The following is a 19,338-nucleotide window of genomic DNA, read 5'->3' as shown; positions in this document are numbered from 1 at the left end:
GGAGCTTGGCATTTTCGATTGTTTGTGTTAGGAATTCCCTATGTTGTTTGTGTGTGATTGTTTTCTGAGTTTTGTCTTTTTTTTTTTTTTTTTTTGAGACAGAGTCTCACTCTGTCGCCCAGGCTAGAGTAAGTGCCGTGGCGTCAGCCTCGCTCACAGCAACCTCCAACTCCTGGGCTCAAGCCATCCTCCTGCCTCAGCCTCCCGAGTAGCTGGGACCATAGGCATGTGCCACCATGCCCGGCTAGTTTTTTCTGTGTATTTTTAGTTGTCCAGCTAATTTCTTTCTATTTTTTTAGTAGAGATGGGGGTCTCGCTCTTGCTCAGGCTGGTCTCGAACTCCTGACCTTGAGCGATCCTCCCACCTTGGCCTCCCAGAGTGCTAGTATTACAGGTCTGAGTTTTGTCTTAATGTAGGAGGCTCTGTTTCTGTTCCATCTGAAAGTCCCTTGGAAAGAATTTTGGCTGCATGGTCAACTCACAGCCACAGACCTTTGTCTGAGAAAAGAACGACGTATCATTTTGATAATGCCTGGCCAACGTGTTGGGGTACAAGGAGAAGTGGCCATTGAGTGGAACCTTAAATGATTATATTATCTTACAGCTGGAATTATTTTGTCAAAGGTCAGGTAAATGGGACGAGATACCGTATGTACAGTCTCTTATCAAATTGCGTAATAGGCCGGGCGCGGTGGCTCGCGCCTGTCATCCCAGCACTCTGGGAGGCCGAGGGGGGAGGATCGCTCGAGGTCAGGAGTTCGAGACCAGCCTGAGCAAGAGCGAGACCCCCGTCTCTACTATAAATAGAAAGAAATTAATTGGCCAACTAAAAATATATAGAAAAAATTAGCCGGGCGTGGTGGTGCATGCCTGTAGTCCCAGCTAGTTGGGAGGCTGAGGCAGGAGGATCGCTTGAGCCCAGGAGTTGGAGGTTGCTGTGAGCAAGGCTGACGCCACGGCACTCACTCTAGCCTGGGCGACAGAGTGAGACTCTGTCTGAAAAAAAAAAAAAGAAAGAAAGAAAAGATCAGCAGTAAGAGAGAAACCGGAAATGCAGATTTTGGAGTCCTTTTTTTGGCATATGGAAGGCAGTTGAAGCCACGGGAGTAGATGATACTATCTAAGAAGAACATGAGATGTGAAAGGAGGGGACCCGAGATGGAACCCCACAAAGCACCCCCATCAGTATGGCAAGTAAAGGAACGAGCAGAATACTTGAGTTTTGAGTGCCTCCTCTTGGGGCTTTGACATCTTGTCGCGCTGAAATGTCCCAAGAAATCTATAAGGTGGATCGTTTTGTCTCTCCTTTCCGCACCAACCCCCTCAAAGTGAAATGGAATTAGAAGTGCAGGAGGAGAACTTAGGGGAAATTAGGAAGTGGGATTTTCATCAGGGCAAAATGTTGCTAGTGGATCGAATAGGGGAGGAAATGTGAAAAAAAATTGTTTCACACAATTGATCCATCAATATTTAGCCAAAATGGAGTCATATGGAATTTGATAATTGAATTTTTATTACTTGCTCTTATACTTCCTATTTGAAAGGGAAGGAAAATCAGCAACACAATAAACAAACCCCTCAGGTAAGCAGCTGGGAAACAAGGCCGAGTGTGTTCTTTTGTTGTTGTTGTAACTATAAAAACTTTATTTCATTCTTACTTTAATTGAATCTTTATAGGCACCATGTCATGAACTGGCAGTCTAGAAAAAGGACGCTGGAACGCTTTAGTCAGTAACAAACTACAAGCTGATGATGTGAAGTTACGGCTACATGGAGCATGTGAACTTGAGAATCCCATGACAATGCACAAAACAGGAATCTGGCATTGATTTGCTCGCACTTTCTATGGTCAGAACCCAAAGCTTGTGCGTGTAAACATCAAGACAAACATTTTATCACCTTGACAGTTTACAGTTTGCTAAAAACTTGACCCTGAAAGCATAAATGTTGCCATCTTGTTTTCTTGACCAGTGCTTTGCTTGGCCACAGGCTGAAAAGATAGATTCCTTTAAAATTTAAATGATGCTTAAAGGCCGTGTTCAACATTTTGCAAGTCATCAGCGAGGCCTTTAAAGTCTTGCTTGGTCTGCATTAATAATACTTACAGGCAGCATGAAAAGGAGCAAAAGTGTTGGCTAAGGGTACTGTAACTGTCTTGGAATAGTTACCTGTAGCCTTTTTTTCCTTCCTCACCTAAAGTTCTTAAATGAAAGAGAACTGACTTGCTGTGAACCAAGATCTCCTGTTAAAAAAACCAAGGATGAATTAATTGGCCAACTAAAAATACATAGAAAAAATGAGCCGGGCATGGTGGCGCATGCCTGCAGTCCCAGCTACTCGGGAGGCTGAGGCAGGAGGATCGCTTGAGGCCAGGAGTTGGAGGTTGCTGTGAGTGAGGCTGATACCATGGCACTCTAGCCCGGGCAACAGAGTAACACTGTGTCTCAAAAAAAAAAGAAAAAAAATTAATAATAAAAACAAGGATGAGAACAAAATGATGAGTTTGACCCTTGGAATGAACTAGTGACAAATACCTTTTAGTGAGAGAGCAAAGAAGCATAAAGAATGTTTTTAGTAAGATCTTTTATTTCATTTATATTTTAAATGTAATTTAAAAAATTTATAAGCCAAGAAATTTGATAATATGAAAGCAAGGAGAAACTAAGCTGGACCACTTAGTAAAATCCAGAAACAGTATTCCTTTAAAATAAGTCAGAACTTTGATTAAAAAAAAAACATTATGATCAATTGTAATTAAACATATCCATCATATTTCATTTGCAAAAGATGGTGTGGTTACTGAAGCTGAAGATGTTTCTTCTGATTTAGTCACTTCAAAAAGAGCTCTTCACCTGTAAACGACACACCAAGAACAGTTTTGTATTTTCTCAATCTACTTTTTTTTTTTTTTTTTTTTAGTAAACTTGTAATTGCAATCATTTTAGGTGTACAGAAAGATTACAAAGAAAGCACAGAGAGTTCTCATGTACCCTGTACCCAGTTTCCCGGTTGGTTTAACATCTAACATTACTATGGTAGGTTTGTCCCAACTAAAGAACCAACATTAGGCCGGGTGCTGTGGCTCACGCCTGTCATCCCAGCACTCTGGGAGGCCCAGGTGGGAGGATCACTCAAGGTCAGGAGTTCGAGACCAGCCTGAGCAAGAGCGAGACCCCGTGTCTACTATAAATAGAAAGAAATTAATTGGCCAACTAAAAATATATAGAAAAGATGAGCCGGGCATGGTGGCGCATGCCTGTAGTCCCAGCTAGTTGGGAGGCTGAGGCAGGAGGATCGCTTGAGCCCAGGAGTTTGAGGTTGCTGTGAGCGAGGCTGACGCCACGGCACTCACTCTAGCCTGGGCAACAAAGTGAGACTCTGTCTCAGAAAAAAAAAACAAAAAAAGAACCAATATTGATCCATTATTATCCATCACAGCTCATACTTTATTCGGAATCCTCAGTGTTCACCTAAATGTGCTTTTTCTATTCCAGGATCCCATCCTGAGTACCACGTTAATGACATTTAGTCGTCCTATTTCCTTGGGTTCCTCTAAACTGGGACAGTTTCTCAGGCCTTCGTTGCTTTTCATGGCCCTGACAATACGAGGAGTACCTGTCAGGTATTTTGAAGAATGTGTTTCAACTTAGCTTTGCCTGATGTTTTTCTCGAGGTCGGATTTGAGGTTTGGGGAGGAAGTCCACAGAGATGTTACCAAGGGTGCGAACTATCAGTGTGACTTCATCACTGGTGGCGTTGACTTTGACAGCCTGCCTGAAGTGGTTCTGCCAGTCTCTCCCTTACATGGTTACTCTCCTGCCTGCCCCCCTTTTCACCCTGTAATTTCATCAACTTGTTGTCTTAGCAGGGAGCATGTTTTCTGTTGCTTTTATATGTCACCATACTCTGGTCATTTACAAGTGGTGAGGGCTTCATTGGTAGACCAGCAGAATTCTGAGTTTAGAAAATTCACCATTCCTTTATTTACTAAAACATGATTTCAAAGTATAGCACCATCTTCTTCATAAGAAGTAATCAAAATCGATCTTTAGGCCGGCCGCCGTGGCTCACGCCTGTCATCCCAGCACTGTGGGAGGCCGAGGCGGGAGGATGGCTCAAGGTCAGGAGTTCGAAATCAGCCTGAGCAAGAGCGAGACCCCCACCTCTACTAAAAATAGAAATTAATTGGCCAACTAAAAAAAATATATATAGAAAATTTAGCCGGGCGTGGTGGCGCATGCCTGTAGTCCCAGCTACTCGGGAGGCTGAGGCAGGAGGATCGCTTGAATCAAGGAGTCTGAGGTTGCTGTGAGCGAGGCTGACGCCATGGCACTCTAGCCCGGGGCAACAGAGTGAGACTCTGTCTCCAAAAAAAAAAAAAAAAATCGATCTTTATATTAAGATAGTACTTTGGGGGTGAGTTCAAAGGAAAAATTGTTGTTACTGAATTATTGCTCAAAACAATGAATAACTGTTAACAAAAGCCTTAATTATATTTCTAAAAATCCGCAGATTCTAGGAGGAATGTTTGCATTGACTCACCATCAGTGGTTTCTTAGAAAGTACGCTGGGCTCTCCGTATGTTGATATCTCTCTTGATTTGGCAGAGAGAGCAAATAGGACAGCAAAGTGTCACCATGAAGTCATCGCAAATGGATCCCTGTTGGAAAATAAAAAAGAAACAGAAATATAAAATTCACCTATTTGAAATTAAGACTTGTGGATTTTCAAACATCTTGAAGAGAATCAGAAGGCACTGGTCTTTCATTTCAGATTCAGTGTGGATGGCTACATTTAACAAAATGTTAACTCATTTTTCCATACAACTCTTGTCTCTTTTTATGACATAAAATGTGTCCCAATCCTTTATGATTCTGAAAGTGTAAGAAGATATCCAACCAAATATCGAGTATGAGGGTAGGCTCAAGAATTTTAGGCCTGCAAGCTCATGCTTGTAATCCTAGCACTCTGGGAGGCCGAGGCGGGCGGATCGCTCAAGGTCAGGAGTTTGAGACCAGCCTGAGCAAGAGCAAGACCCCGTCTCTACTATAAATAGAAAGAAATTAATTGGCCGACTAATATATATACAAAAAATTAGCCGGGCATGGTGGTGCATGCGTGTAGTCCCAGCTACTCAGGAGGCTGAGGCAGGAGGATCACTCAAGCCCAGGAGTTGGAGGTTACTGTGAGCGAGGCTGATGCCACGGCACTCACTCTAGCCTGGGCAACAAAGCGTCTCAAAAAAGAAAACATTTTTTAGCCATAAAGTATTTTTTTTTTGATATAAAGTATTTTTTAATTAAGGTGTGTACATTGCTTTCAGTTAAGGTGTGTACATTATGGCATTAGTCATCGTGCTACTGTACACCTAATAGACTGCACTGTAGCACAGTGTAAACATGACTCTTATATGCACTTGGAAATCAGCCCGTCCGTGTGGCTTGCTTTATTGGACTGTCCTGGAACCGAACCCGCAATATCTCCGAGGTATTCCCGTACTTGCGGGCATCCGTGCACCTCCCATGCGTGTTGGTTTTCCTTCTCTGCAGAACCCTCAGCAATAGACACTCCCACTATATAAGGTGAAGCAGGCGTAATGCAACGTGCGTGTGTGGAAAGTTCGAATCCCGCACTGACTCCCTTTCTACTGCTGGTGCCTTTATCCAGGTGAATTACTCTACCTCTTAAAATTTCAACGTCCTCATCTACAAAATGTTGTGGACCTTCCCACTGTGCAGGGCTGGGGTGAGGATTAGGGAGGTAACCTGTGTCATGCATCCGGGGCATGGTGGTTCTAAATAATCCTCTGCCATTGTATTACAGGCTGTGCAAATATGAGACGTATTTATTTTGTGGGGTGTTTTCAACAGAAACCCACAAGGAGGTCACGTAACCAAAGGATCTGTTGCTACAACTGAATACAAGATTGCACATACTGTGTTTCCCCGGAATATAAGACAAGGTCTTGTATTTATTTTTCCTCAAGAAGACACCCTAGGCCTTATTTTCAAGGGATGTGTTTTTTTTTTTTTTTTTTTTAACGACGGTGCAACCATCTGCATTGATTCAAATAGAGTGAAGTCGTCTTCTTCTGGAACATCATCCTCACTCTCCAGACCCCGAATCCCATCCTGAATGTCTCGCGACTCTGTTTCCTTTAGAGCCACCGGCCCCGATCTCTCCTGTCGAGCACTAGAGCTCTCACGGGGCGGATGAGAAGGGCTGCTCGTGTTCTTTCCCGCTCCGCGATGGACAGGCATGGGTTGTGCAGATGCGCTGCGCAGCCACGCCCATCACTAGGGCTGATTTTCATAGCCACGCCCACCACCAGGGCTGATTTTCATAGCCACGCCCATCACCAGGACTGATTTTCATAGCCACGCCCACCACTAGGACTGATTTTCATAGCCACGCCCATCACCAGTGCTGATTTTCATAGCCACGCCCATCACTGGGGCTGATTTTCGGGGTAGGGCTTCTATTGGGCAGGTGCTTAGACATCCTGCTGGGGCTTGTTCTATGGGGACGGCTTGTTTTCGGGGAAACACGGTAGTAGGAAACTGTCACCGGTCAGAGTCAGGTGACAGATGCCAGCCAACGGTCTCCACGTTTAGGATCATCATCCTGAAGGGGATTGCAGGTGGGAACGCTGCAGGACCGTAGGAGACTCACGGGGATGCCGTATCGGGTCCGGTAGAGAGTCCTCATGGCGACAGATGTCCCGCACAGGCAGCATTCGTTCATGTCACTGGCGACTTGACACCCCAGGCACACGAAACAGAACATGCCGCAGAGACCTGGACACGGGACGGGGAGGGTGTGTGTGACTGCTCCGCTCTGCCCCACCCCGGCTGGAAGGTAGCTTGCTGTCATGCACCGCAGCTCAAATCTTGGGGAAACATCTTTAATATATTTCTTTTTTTTTTTTTTTGAGACAGAGTGTCGCTCTGTCACCCGGGCTAGAGTGAGTGCCGTGGCGTCAGCCTGGCTCACAGCAACCTCCAACTCCTGGCCTCAAGTGATCCTCCTGCCTCAGCCTCCTCCTGAGTAGCTGGGACTACAGGCATGCGCCACCATGCCCGGCTAATTTTTTCTGTATATTTTTAGTTGCCCAATTCATTTCTTTCTATTTTTATTAGAGACCGGGTCTCGCTCTTGCTCAGGCTGGTTTCCAGCTCCTGACCTCGAGGGATCCTCCCACCTCGGCCTCCCAGAGTGCTAGGATGACAGGCGTGAGCCACCGCACCCGGCCTTTTAGTATTTCTGTTTGGGTTTGGTCAGATTCTCCCCTCACCCTCAAAGCATTTCAGGAATGACTGCACCTTGGAAAGGCGTGTGTCATTCTTTTCATAGCACTTTCTTCATTCATTCATTCATTCATTCATTCGTTCGTTCATCGATTCCCTGAAACCTACCCTGTTCCAGACATTACCCTCCATACAGACGATGTCCCCGAGTGAAGTCTAGTAGGGGCCGGGCGCGGTGACTCACACCTGTCATCCTGACACTCTGGGAGGCCAAGGAGGGAGGATCGCTCAAGGTCAGGAGTTCGAGACCAGCCTGAGCAAGAGTGGGACCCCCATCTCTACTATAAATAGAAAAGAAATTAATTGGACAACTTAAAATATAGATAGAAAAAATTAGCCGGGCATGGTGGCGCATGCCTGTAGTCCCAGCTACTCGGGAGGCTGAGGCAGGAGGATCGCTTGAGCCCAGGAGTTGGAGGCTGCTGTGAGCGAGGCTGAAGCCACGGCACTCACTCTAGCCCGGGCGACAAAGAGAGACTCTGCCTCAAAAAACAATAAATAAATAAACAAAAAGTCTAGTAGGGAAGACAGATGACAGGTAAAGTTCTCCAACAAAAACCTGCTAAAGGTGCCATCGTGTCACCTACAGAAATGACTTCTATGTGGCTCTGGGTATAAAATGCTGCTTGAGCCGAATAGTGAAGCATCATGAAGTGCTTTGAAGGTGGACAAAAGGTAAAAAGAGAGTCTTTGAGATAGTTTGGCGGGTTCTGGCAAAGGCTAGTAGTGTTCATTCAGTGCAGCCGGAGCCCCGGGGTGGGGTGGGGACTTAGCCAGGGGCTGAGGCAGGTGGGGAGTCAGATCGTGAGGAACTGTGAGTGTTCAGGGTTTGTCACCAAAGTCAGGAGGAACCACTCAAGTGTTTTAAGAGGGGAGAATGCTTTGGCCAGATCTCCATTCCAGAAAATCTTGCTACGAAACAATGAAGCTTGTAATTAGACCTTGTGTGTTCCTTCGATGGGGTAATAATTGTCATTGTGATTTGCAGATGTTGAACGGGCTCCCCTGAAAGGCTTCGGTAATTAAGCGGTCTCCTAGGTTATTTTCCCTTTCTGTGCCTCTCAGTGTAATGATTAACTGAATTCATTTTCAAGTTCAAGTTCAACTGGCACGTTAAAAGTTAATGTGTACTTTCCATTGCCCCCCAAAAAAAAAAAAAAAAAAAAGTTAATGTATTTTCCTTCCTGGTCCAAGAACATTCTATGTGGGCTTGAGACAGGCAAGTAGACTTCTAGGCAAATTTGTTGTAGGTGGATTTCATTCTTGCTCAGTATTGAGAACTAAGCGGATCCTCTCTCTGCAAGCCCCATCTCCTCCCAAACTTCCTTTCCTCCCAGTTCCCTTAGAAAGATTTCTAGATGAGAGATCTCTTAGAGAGATCCCACTTAGAGAGACTGTATAGAAAGAAAACAGGTCAGAGATATTCCCCACCCCACCCCATGCCAAGCTAATGGCAGTCAGAATTCTTTGTCCTCATGTGTGTACACAATCTAAATGTATAAATTAAAATAGTTCTTCCCTGAGCTCATTCTGCAACCATGGATTAAAAACTATCCTGTATCTTTCAGTAAGCACTAGATTGTTGCAAAAAAAAAAAAAAGAAAGAAAGAAAGAAAGAAAAAAGAGATATAAAGGATTATAAAATTAAAAAAAAAAAAAAAAACTATTCCATAGCCTGGGCAACAAAGTGAGAGTCTGTCTCAAAAAAAGAAAGAAAGAAAGAAAGAGAGAGAGAGAGAGAGAGAGAGAGAAAGAGAGAAAGAGAGAAAGAGAGAAAGAGAGAAAGAGAGAAAGAGAGAAAGAAAGAAAGAAAGAAAGAAAGAAAGAAAGAAAGAAAGAAAGAAAGAAAGAAAGAAAGGAAAGAAAGAAAGGAAAGAAAGAAAGAAAGAAAGAAAGAAAGAAAGAAAGAAAGAAAGAAAGAAAGAAAGAAAGAAAGAAAGAAAGGAAGGAAGGAAGGAAGGAAGGAAGAGAAAGAAAGAAAAAGAAAGAAAGAAAGAAAGAAAGAAAGAAAGAAAGAAAGAAAGAAAGAAAGAAAGAAAGAAAGAAAGAAGAGATATAAAGGATTATAAAATTAAATTAAAAAAAATTAACAACAACAACAAAAACTATCCCATGTACTGGACAGAATTTAACAATCAAATAATGAGTTTCATTTATGTGTAACAAGAACAGTCTTTTTTTTTTTTTTTCAATCAAGTTAGACTTGAATTTTTTTTTTAATTAATGTAAGCTCTAGTTATAATCCTCAGACCAGACCGGAACATTGTTAGAATCGATGAGCACTGTCACTGTTATTTTGACTCTGAAATTTATGTTAGGAATGAGACTATTCTTTGAAGGGCTGGAGAAGAATGAACTTAAAATCAGCATAGAGCTTTTTTTTGGTTAAATAAACCAAAGTTAGAAACTTGTACTACACAACAAGGCAGGCGTGGGGCAAGCATTCATTTGGTGATCAGTATTGAGAACACAATTTTTTTTAAAAAAAAAACTATTCCTTTCTTTTTTTTTTCTATATTAAAGAATTTGTAGCTATGATCAGACACAATTTTTTTTTGAGACAGGGTCTCACCCTGTTGCCCAGGCTATGGGATAGTTTTTTGTTGTTGTTTTGCTTTGTTTTTAATTTTGTAATCCTTTATATTTCTTTTTTCTATCTTTCTTTTTTTTAATGTTTTAAAAAAGTTACACAAAAAATTATATTCCTTATTCTTTCATTCAATGATCCACTATCATTCCCAATCTTTTTTTTTTTTTTGCAACAATCTAGTGCTTATTGAAAGATATGGGATAGTTTTGTTTTGTTTTTAATTTTATAATCCTTTATATCTCTTTTTCCTTTTTTTTTTGCAACAATCTAGTGCTTGTTGAAAAATATGGGATAGTTTTTTGTTTTGTTTTTAATTTTATAATCCTTTATACCTCTTTTTCCTTTCTTTCTTTTTTTTTTTGCAACAATCTAGTGCTTGTTGAAAAATATGGGATAGTTTTTTGTTTTGTTTTTAATTTTATAATCCTTTATATCTCTTTTTCCTTTCTTTTTTTTAAATTTTTTTTAAAAAATTATATAAAAAAATTATATTCCTTATTCTTTCATTCAATGATCCACTATCATTCCCAATCTTTTTTTTTTTTTTGCAACAATCTAGTGCTTATTGAAAGATATGGGATAGTTTTGTTTTGTTTTTAATTTTATAATCCTTTATATCTCTTTTTCCTTTTTTTTTTGCAACAATCTAGTGCTTGTTGAAAAATATGGGATAGTTTTTTGTTTTGTTTTTAATTTTATAATCCTTTATACCTCTTTTTCCTTTCTTTCTTTTTTTTTTTGCAACAATCTAGTGCTTGTTGAAAAATATGGGATAGTTTTTTGTTTTGTTTTTAATTTTATAATCCTTTATATCTCTTTTTCCTTTCTTTTTTTTAAATTTTTTTTAAAAAATTATATAAAAAAATTATATTCCTTATTCTTTCATTCAATGATCCACTATCATTCCCAATCTTTTTTTTTTTTTTGCAACAATCTAGTGCTTATTGAAAGATATGGGATAGTTTTGTTTTGTTTTTAATTTTATAATCCTTTATATCTCTTTTTCCTTTTTTTTTTGCAACAATCTAGTGCTTGTTGAAAAATATGGGATAGTTTTTTGTTTTGTTTTTAATTTTATAATCCTTTATATCTCCTTTTCCTTTCTTTTTTTTTTTGCAACAATCTAGTGCTTGTTGAAAAATATGGGATAGTTTTTTGTTTTGTTTTTAATTTTATAATCCTTTATATCTCTTTTTCCTTTCTTTTTTTTAAATTTTTTTTAAAAAATTATATAAAAAAATTATATTCCTTATTCTTTCATTCAATGATCCACTATCATTCCCAATCTTTTTTTTTTTTTTTGCAACAATCTAGTGCTTATTGAAAGATATGGGATAGTTTTGTTTTGTTTTTAATTTTATAATCCTTTATATCTCTTTTTCCTTTTTTTTTTTGCAACAATCTAGTGCTTGTTGAAAAATATGGGATAGTTTTTTGTTTTGTTTTTAATTTTATAATCCTTTATATCTCTTTTTCCTTTCTTTTTTTTAAATTTTTTTTAAAAAAATTATATAAAAAAATTATATTCCTTATTCTTTCATTCAATGATCCACTATCATTCCCAATCATTTATTTTATTTATTTATTTTTTTGCAACAATCTAGTGCTTATTGCAAGATATGGGATAGTTTGTAATCCGTGGTTGCAGAGTGAGCTCATGAGTTAGGGGATCCCCCTTTCCCGAGGAACTTACACACGCCGCAGTCGTTGAAGCAGTCACACATGCCCGTCTGCCAGTTGGAGTTTTGGGGTGCGGGGCCGTATGTAGGCTGAGTGACCACGACCACCGGCGGCTGAGCCTGCATCTTCTAGCGCAGGGTCCTCAAATCTTCACTCTGAAAAGGACAGAGTCCCTGTGAGCACCTCAGCGCTGCTCTTGAGACCCTTTGGGGGCTCTGGCTGCTGGGGCAATTTGGAGGAAGTTGATCTGTGAACACAACTCCTCTCTCCACCCCTCGAAAGCCAGAGGCCCTGCAGGGGGGCAGGGGGATGGAATCCACTGGATTGATAGGATGCACAGATATTCCCATGGGAGAAAGAGAGGGAAAGGGGTTCTACAAGGCCCGTCTTTAGGCAGGGCGCGGTGGCTCGCACCTGTCATCCTACCACTCTGGGAGGCCGAGGCGGGAGGATCGCTCAAGGTCAGGGGTTCGAGACCAGCCTGAGCAAGAGCGAGACCCCGTCTCTACTAAAAATACAAACAAATTAGCTGGACGACTAAAAATGTATATTAAAAAAATGAGCCGGGCATGGTGGCGCATGCCTGTAGTCCCAGCTACTCGGGAGGCTGAGGCAGGAGGATCACTTGAGCCCAGGAGTTAGAGGTTGCTGTGAGCGAGCGAGGCTGACGCCACGGCACTCACTCTAGCCAGGACGACAAAGCAAGACTCTGTCTCAAAAAAAGGAAAAACAAAAGAAACACATTCCAGGCCGGGCGCGGTGGCTCGCACCTGTCATCCCAGCACTCTGGGAGGCTGAGGCAAGAGGATTGCTCAAGATCAGGAGTTCAAAACCAGCCTGAGCAAGAGCGAGACTCCATCTCTACTAAAAATAGAAAGAAAATTAATTGGCCAACTAAAAATACATAGAAAAAATGAGCTGGGCGTGGTGGCGCATGCCTGTAGCCCCAGCTACTAGGGAGGAGGCTGAGGCAGGAGGATCGCTTGAGGCCAGGAGTTGGAGGTTGCTGTGAGCGAGGCTGACGCCATGGCACTCACTCCAGCCGGGGGAGCGCAGGGACTTTTGCGGCCTGTGCTCAGATGTATGTGAAAACCTCGGCTCGCACCTGGTGGCTCGGCAGGTGCCCACGGAGGCCCCAGGCCCCAGCCTCTGCCTCCCGCCTCTCTCGGGCTGTCCGGGAGCAGGTGCGTGCACTGCGCTAGAAGCCACTGCAGCAACCTAGTGCTTGTACGACCCCTCCGACCTCCACCTGCACCAGGGCCCGGGTCCCCCTACGCCTCAAACTCCAGTCCTGAAATGACAGAGACTACAGTGTTGCGTGACGGCTTCCCGTATTTGGGGACTGGGAGGAAGGGGCTTCTAGGAAATGCTAAAAGATGTGCATTCAAATTCTCTTTTTTTGTTGTTGTTTTTTTGAGACAGAGTCTCACTCTGTCGCCCGGGCTAGAGTGAGTGCCGTGGCATCAGCCTCACTCACAGCAGCCTCCAACTCCTGGCCTCAAGCGATCCTCCTGCCTCAGCCTCCCGAGTAGCTGGGACTACAGGCATGTGCCACCACGCCCGGCTTTTTTTTATATATATATATTAGTTGGCCAATTAATTTCTTTCTATTTGTAGAAGATATGGGGTCTCGTTCTTTCTCAGTCTGGTTTTGCATTCCTGACCTCCAGCGATCCTCCCGCCTCGGCCTCCCAGAGTGCTAGGATGACAGGCGTGAGCCACCACGCCTGGCCTACATTCAAATTTCTTTTGCATTTCCTTTTAATAATCAAATACCGGAAAAAAAATATGCAAAGCAAATGCAGGTGGTTATCCCTGGGTGATTGGCTATAGACTGTTCTTTTTTTCCTTTTGCCTTTATACATTTTCTGTATTGTCTGAAAAAATATTTAACAAATAAATTAGCATGTGTTTCTTTTAGAATCAAACCAAGAAATATTTTTCAGACGCAAAAAGCAGATCCAGTGAAAAATATTATTTTGTCAAACTTTTTAAACGGGGAAGTGAGATAGAAAAAGTCAAAAAAAAAGTAAAGAAAAAATTTTAAAAAGTTAGGTAAAATAAAAATTATTAAAAAAAAAGAAAAATATTATTTTGTAAAGAGACCATGCCAGTGATATTATAGCCGTTTCTATTTTCTGTTTTCCTTCTTGGCCCCTAGCCAGTGCCTGGAACCAAACTGACATTGAACAAATAAAGATAATCCTACATCTCTTTCAAAGGAGAAAAACGTGTTTATTTTACGCATTTTTCAAGAAGCCTGCACTATGATTTTTTTTTTTTTTTTTTGAGACAGAGTCTCACTCTGTTGCCCAGGCAAGAGTGCCGTGGTGTCAGCCTCACTCACAGCAACCTCAAACTCTTGGGCTCAAGCGATCCTCCTGCCTCAGCCTCCCGAGTAGCTGGGACTACAGGCATGCGCCACCACGCCCGGCTCATTTTTTCCATATATATTTTTAGTTGGCAAATTAATTTCTTTCTATTTCTAGAAGAGATAGGGTCTCACTCTTGCTCAGGCTAGTGTCTAACTCCTGACCTCGAGCGATCCTCCCGCCTCGGCCTCCCAGAGTGCCAGGATGACAGGCCTGAGCCTCCACGCCCGGCCTGATTTTTTTTTTATATAATAGCAATCTGAAGATTTCAGAGTAAAAACTGGGGCTTGCAATTACCTACTTGTTTTTTTCCCTTTACCTGACCAACCTCACTGAGTTCATGATTGACATGTGTACTTGTGCATGCAAATTGGCGACTGCCAGACTTCCTAGCAACCTGAGACCTCAATGTCATCTAAGTGCCTTTGAAGTCCCTTCAGTGGTGATCTGTGTGTTGTGTAGCAAGCAGCTGTCTCCCAAAGATCCACGTGCTAACTGCCAGTCAGGGTCTCTAAACAGTCTTCAGCCCAACAGTCATTGGGACTTCCTCTTTTTTTTTTTTTTTTCTCACCTGGACACCCCGAGGCCCCAGGGAAGACCTAGACTTCCTCTTTTGAGTGGCAGAAATGGCCATCTCTCAGGTGTTTCTGCCAGTCTTAGGAACTAAAGCAGGGGATGAGGCCCCAGAAGGTTTCTAATTTTATTCGAGCTTCTTCTTCTGCAGTGCAGGTTGCCTATAGCAGCGCAGAATAAGGCTGCCCTGCCCAGAAAAGCAGCCGGAGAGGAACCTTCCAGAAGGAACTGGCATTCAGGACTTCCTTCTGACTTCCCCGCATGAGAAAATACCTTCTCGATAGTTATGAAACCTGGAGGAGAAAGCCCACGCTCGACCGGCTTGTGTGCAACTCCGTGATCCTTTCAAAATTCTAGGTATGTTGGAAGTTGCAACAAAATGTAAAACAGAAACCGATGCAAACGGTCCCAAGCGACTGCAATTCTCTTTGCTTCAACTATTTAAGTATTTGATGATCTTTCACCTTAGCCATTCAATATAAAAGATCCACAAACAGCAAGTGGAGGGGGGAAATAAAAAACTTCCGTACTTCTGTGCCTAGATTCAAAAAAAAAAAAAAACCAAAAAAAAAAAGAAAAAAAAAAAAAAAAACTTCCTTGAATCTCCTTAGTGCTGGGTGGTGTTTCTAAGATTTTTCTGGGACCTCAGGTATGAATATGAGTCTGTCTCCTTTTTTTAATTTTTAATGATTTTTATACTTTTATTTTTTTCTTGCAAAATTTTTTTTTGCTCAAGAAACTGAAATCTAGGCTGGGCGTGGTGGCTCACGCCTGTAATCCTAGCTCTCTGGGAAGCCGAGGCAGGTGGATTGCTCGAGGTCAGGAGTTTGAAACCAGCCTGAGCAAGAGTGAGACCCCATCTCTACTATAAATAGAAAGAAATTAATTGGCCAACTAAAAATATATGGAAAAATTACAAATGTTTAGGTTATGTAAAAAAAAAAAAAGAAAAAGAAAATAAAAAAAAAAAAGAAGAAGAAAAAAAATATATATATACAAAAAATGAGCCGGGCGTGGTGGCGCATGCCTGTAGTCCCAGCTACTCGGGAGGCTGAGGCAGGAGGATCGCTTGAGCCCAGGAGTTGGAGGTTGCCGTGAGCGAGGCTGACACCACGGCACTCACTCTAGCCTGGGCAACAAAGCGAGACTCTTGTCTCAAAAAAAAAAGAAAGAAACTGAAATCTAGAGCCTGTTTCCTTAGTTTAGTGGTCATCAAAGCTTTTTTTTATTTATAACTAATTGATCACAACCAGTTACAGATTCCTTTGTTCCTTCTCCAGTCCCACTGCTCCACTTGACCAGCCTTTAAAAAAATAAAAAAATAAAATAAAAAAGCTTTATTATGATTTTTGTTTTTTTGAGACAGAGTCTCACTCTATTGCCCGGGCTAGAGTGAGTGCCGTGGCGTCAGCCTCGCTCATGGCAGCCTCCAACTCCTGGGCTCCAGCGATCCTCCTGCCTCAGCCTCCCGAGTAGCTGGGACTACAGGCATGCACCACCATGCCCGGCTAATTTTTTGTATATATATTTTTAGTTGTCCAATTAATTTCTTTCCGTTTCTTTTTTTTGTTTGTTTGTTTGTTTTTTTTAGTAGAGACGTGGTCTCTCTCTTGCTCAGGCTGGTCTCGAACTCCTGACCTTGAGCGATCCTCCCGCCTCAGCCGCCCAGAGTGCTAGGATGACAGGCGTGAGCCACCGCACCTGGCCTCTTTAATGGTCTTTAAACTTAGTCATTCAGGCCAGGTGTGGTGGCTCACGCCTGTAAATCTAGCACTCTGGGAGGCTGAGGCCGGGGGGGGGGGGGGGGGGGGGATTGCTCAAGGTCAGGAGTTCAAAACCAGCCTGAGCAAGAAGGAGACCCCCAAAATAGAAAGAAATTAATTGACCAACTAAAAATATACATACAAAAAATGAGCCAGGCATGGTGGTGCATGCCTGTAGTCCCAGCTACTCGGGAGGAGGCTGAGGCAGGAGGATCGCTTGAGCCCAGGAGTCTGAGGTTGCTGTGAGCGAGGCTGACGCCACGGCACTCACTCTAGCCTGGGCAACAAAGCAAGACTCTGTCTCAAAAAAAAAAAAAAAAAAAGGTAGTGAGGGCCACTTAGGAAAAAGGAAAAATAGAGGCAGAGTAACTGAAATGGGAAACTTAATGGACAAACTTCAAAGAATGAGACAATATTGCCTTTCTTAGAAGGTTCCTCCCAGGAATGGCCTCAATGCTCGAACTCTTGCAGTAGTATTTGGCTCGCATTTTAAACATCTTAATTTTACCCACTGGTCTTACTTAGAACCAACCTCGTACCTGTCCTGCCCTGCCTATGAACACCTCACTCTTGAGAAAGATTGCTCACTTGCCTTATTAAAATGACTTAATATTATCAATATATTACATTACATCCATTATGTTAATACTAATATATATTATTAAGATGGATTAATCCAGATACTAAATATATTACAGAGATTTTTTTTCACCCTACTATTTATTGATGTTAGATTTCTTTTTTTTTTTTTTTGCTTTGATTGAAACCTTTTAATTTCATAATCTCATAAGCTATGTCAAGGGTGAGATCTCTCTTTATACACGTCCATGAAGCACCGGAATTTAACTCTGAAGCATTCTAGTCTGGTTTTCTTTTATAAGGAGAATTCAAGGATCCTTCTAATTCATTAGCTAAATCTGCAAAAATCTCATCTCTTGTTTCCAAAGATGTTGAACAGATAAAAACGAAGTATTTTCAGAAGACAAAGAAATTTTTTTTGAAATCCTTTTTTCTAAGCTTCCCTGGGAAATGAAGCACAACGAAATTAGACTAGCACAAGTAAACAGGCATGTGTCTTGAAATGAGTGAAATTAATGATAAGTTAGTAAATACAACACACCCTTCAGATATATTTCCTGCCAAAAAGCAGTGTTGGATTAGAATTCAAAGTTGAGATCTTACACGACTTTGAAAAGCATGGCATCCAGCAAAATGCCTAGCACATAACTGTTGAATTTGACTAAATTGACTAAATTTAAAGCAATTAGCTAAGAAAAAACATCAACCTTGCAGTTGAACCTCAAAATATAGCATTTTAAGGGTGGGGTGGGAAACCCAAGGAAATCAAATAACTTTTGAAGAACACAGGTGTTTTGTTTTTCAGCGCTAAGATAAGTTGTTTTTTTTTTTTAAAAAAAGTTCTTAATTTTCAAAGTACTTACAGTGAAGAAGTGGGTTCTGAGCAGGAAACGTCCTGTGGCCTGGGAGGGGACCTAACCCGAAGTGAAAGCTGGTGACAAGGCAGTGTATGCTACAAAGAACAATTTCAGAGGCTTTTATTGGCCAGTGTAATCCGGGCAGAACTGTCCCTGAACCTAGGTGGAGAATGACAGTGTCTCCTGCCAAGTTATAGGTGTCCCTTTTCCTGTTGCTTTAGGAATACGCGTGCATCTTTGCAGGAAAGAGATTTCATTTATTATATGCTTTGGTTGTTTTTGCATTTCTGGCAGAGCTTACTGATTTTTTTTTCTTTTTTTCTTTTTTGAGACAGAGTCTCACTCTGTTGCCCGGGCTAGAGTGAGTGCCGTGGCGTCAGCCTCGCTCACAGCAACCTCAAACTCCTGGGCTCAAGCGATCCTCCTGCCTCAGCCTCCTCCCAAGTAGCTGGGACTACAGGCATGCACCACCACGCCCGGCTCATTTTTTTCTATTTTTAGTTGTCTGGCTAATTTCCTTCTATTTTTAGTAGAGATGGGATCTCCCTCTTGCTCAGGCTGGTCTTGAACTCCTAGGCTCAGTGATCCTTCTGCCTCGGCCTCCCAAAGTGCCAGGATTACAGACAGACAGGCGTGAGCCACTATGACCGGCAGGGCATGGGTTTAAAAAACAAAATACTTCTGGAATTAGTGGTGACAGTCACATAACTGTGTGAATATACTAAAACTCACTGAATTGTATTTTTTTTTTTTCTTTTTGAGACAGAGTCTCACTCTGTTGCCCAGGCTAGAGTGAGTGCTGTGGCATCAGCCTCACTCACAGCAACCTCCAACTCCTGGGCTCAAGCGATCCTCCTGCCTCAGCCCCCTCCCGAGTAGCTGGGACTACAGGCATGCGCCACCACGCCCGGCTAATTTTTTCTATATATATCAGTTGGCCAATTAATTTCTTTCTATTTATAGTAGAGACGGGGTCTCGCTCTTGCTCAGGCTGGTTTTGAACTCCTGACCTTGAGCCATCCTCCCGCCTCGGCCTCCCAGAGTGCTAGGATTGCAGGCGTGAGCCACGGGCGCCCTGAATTGTATTGTAAAGGGGTGAATTTTATTGTATGTAAATTATATCTCAATTGGTAAAGAGCCATGAGTGGCCGGACACAGTGGCTCACGCCTGTCATCCCAGGGATTTGGGAGGTCAAGGAGGGAGGGTCACCTGAGGCCAGGAGTTTGAGACCAGCCTGGGCAACATAGTAAGACCCTGTATTGGCCGGGCGCGGTGGCTCACATCTGTCATCCTAGCACTCTGGGAGGCCAAGGTGGGCAGGTTGCTCGAGGTCAGGAGTTCGAGACCAGCCTGAGCAAGAGCGAGACCCCGTCTCTACTCTAAATAGAAAGAAATTAATTGGCCAACTAATATATATAGAAAAAATGAGCCGGGCATGGTGGTGCATACCTGTAGTCCCAGCTACTTGGGTGGAGGCTGAGGCAGGAGGATCGCTTGAGCCCAGGACTTGGAGGTTGCTGTGAGCGAGGGTGACACCACGGCACTCGCTCTAGCCTTGGCAACAAAGTGAGACTCTGTCTCAAATAAAATAAAATAAAATAAAAAAGACCCAGTCT

The 19,338-nt window shown here is 42.4% G+C and overlaps 1 protein-coding gene across 1 annotated transcript; it reads right to left on the bottom strand.

Annotated features, from left to right (window-relative positions):
- Positions 1-2,566: 2,566 nt before the first annotated feature.
- On the bottom strand, positions 2,567-17,836 carry LOC105872596 (placenta associated 8). Its single transcript, XM_075998578.1, has 5 exons — positions 17,728-17,836; positions 11,591-11,732; positions 6,673-6,797; positions 4,543-4,660; positions 2,567-2,852 (listed from the first exon to the last, which is right to left on the bottom strand). Exons 2-4 carry the CDS (start codon positions 11,700-11,702, stop codon positions 4,556-4,558), a joined length of 342 nt encoding a protein of 113 aa, XP_075854693.1. The 5' UTR covers positions 11,703-11,732; positions 17,728-17,836; the 3' UTR covers positions 2,567-2,852; positions 4,543-4,555.
- Positions 17,837-19,338: the final 1,502 nt, after the last annotated feature.

This window comes from Microcebus murinus, chromosome 29 (genome assembly GCF_040939455.1).
Source record: "Microcebus murinus isolate Inina chromosome 29, M.murinus_Inina_mat1.0, whole genome shotgun sequence".
NCBI classification, from domain to species: domain Eukaryota; kingdom Metazoa; phylum Chordata; class Mammalia; order Primates; family Cheirogaleidae; genus Microcebus; species Microcebus murinus.
The sequence above is the reverse complement of the archived record's forward strand: the minus strand, read 5'-3'. Positions and strand labels throughout refer to the sequence as shown.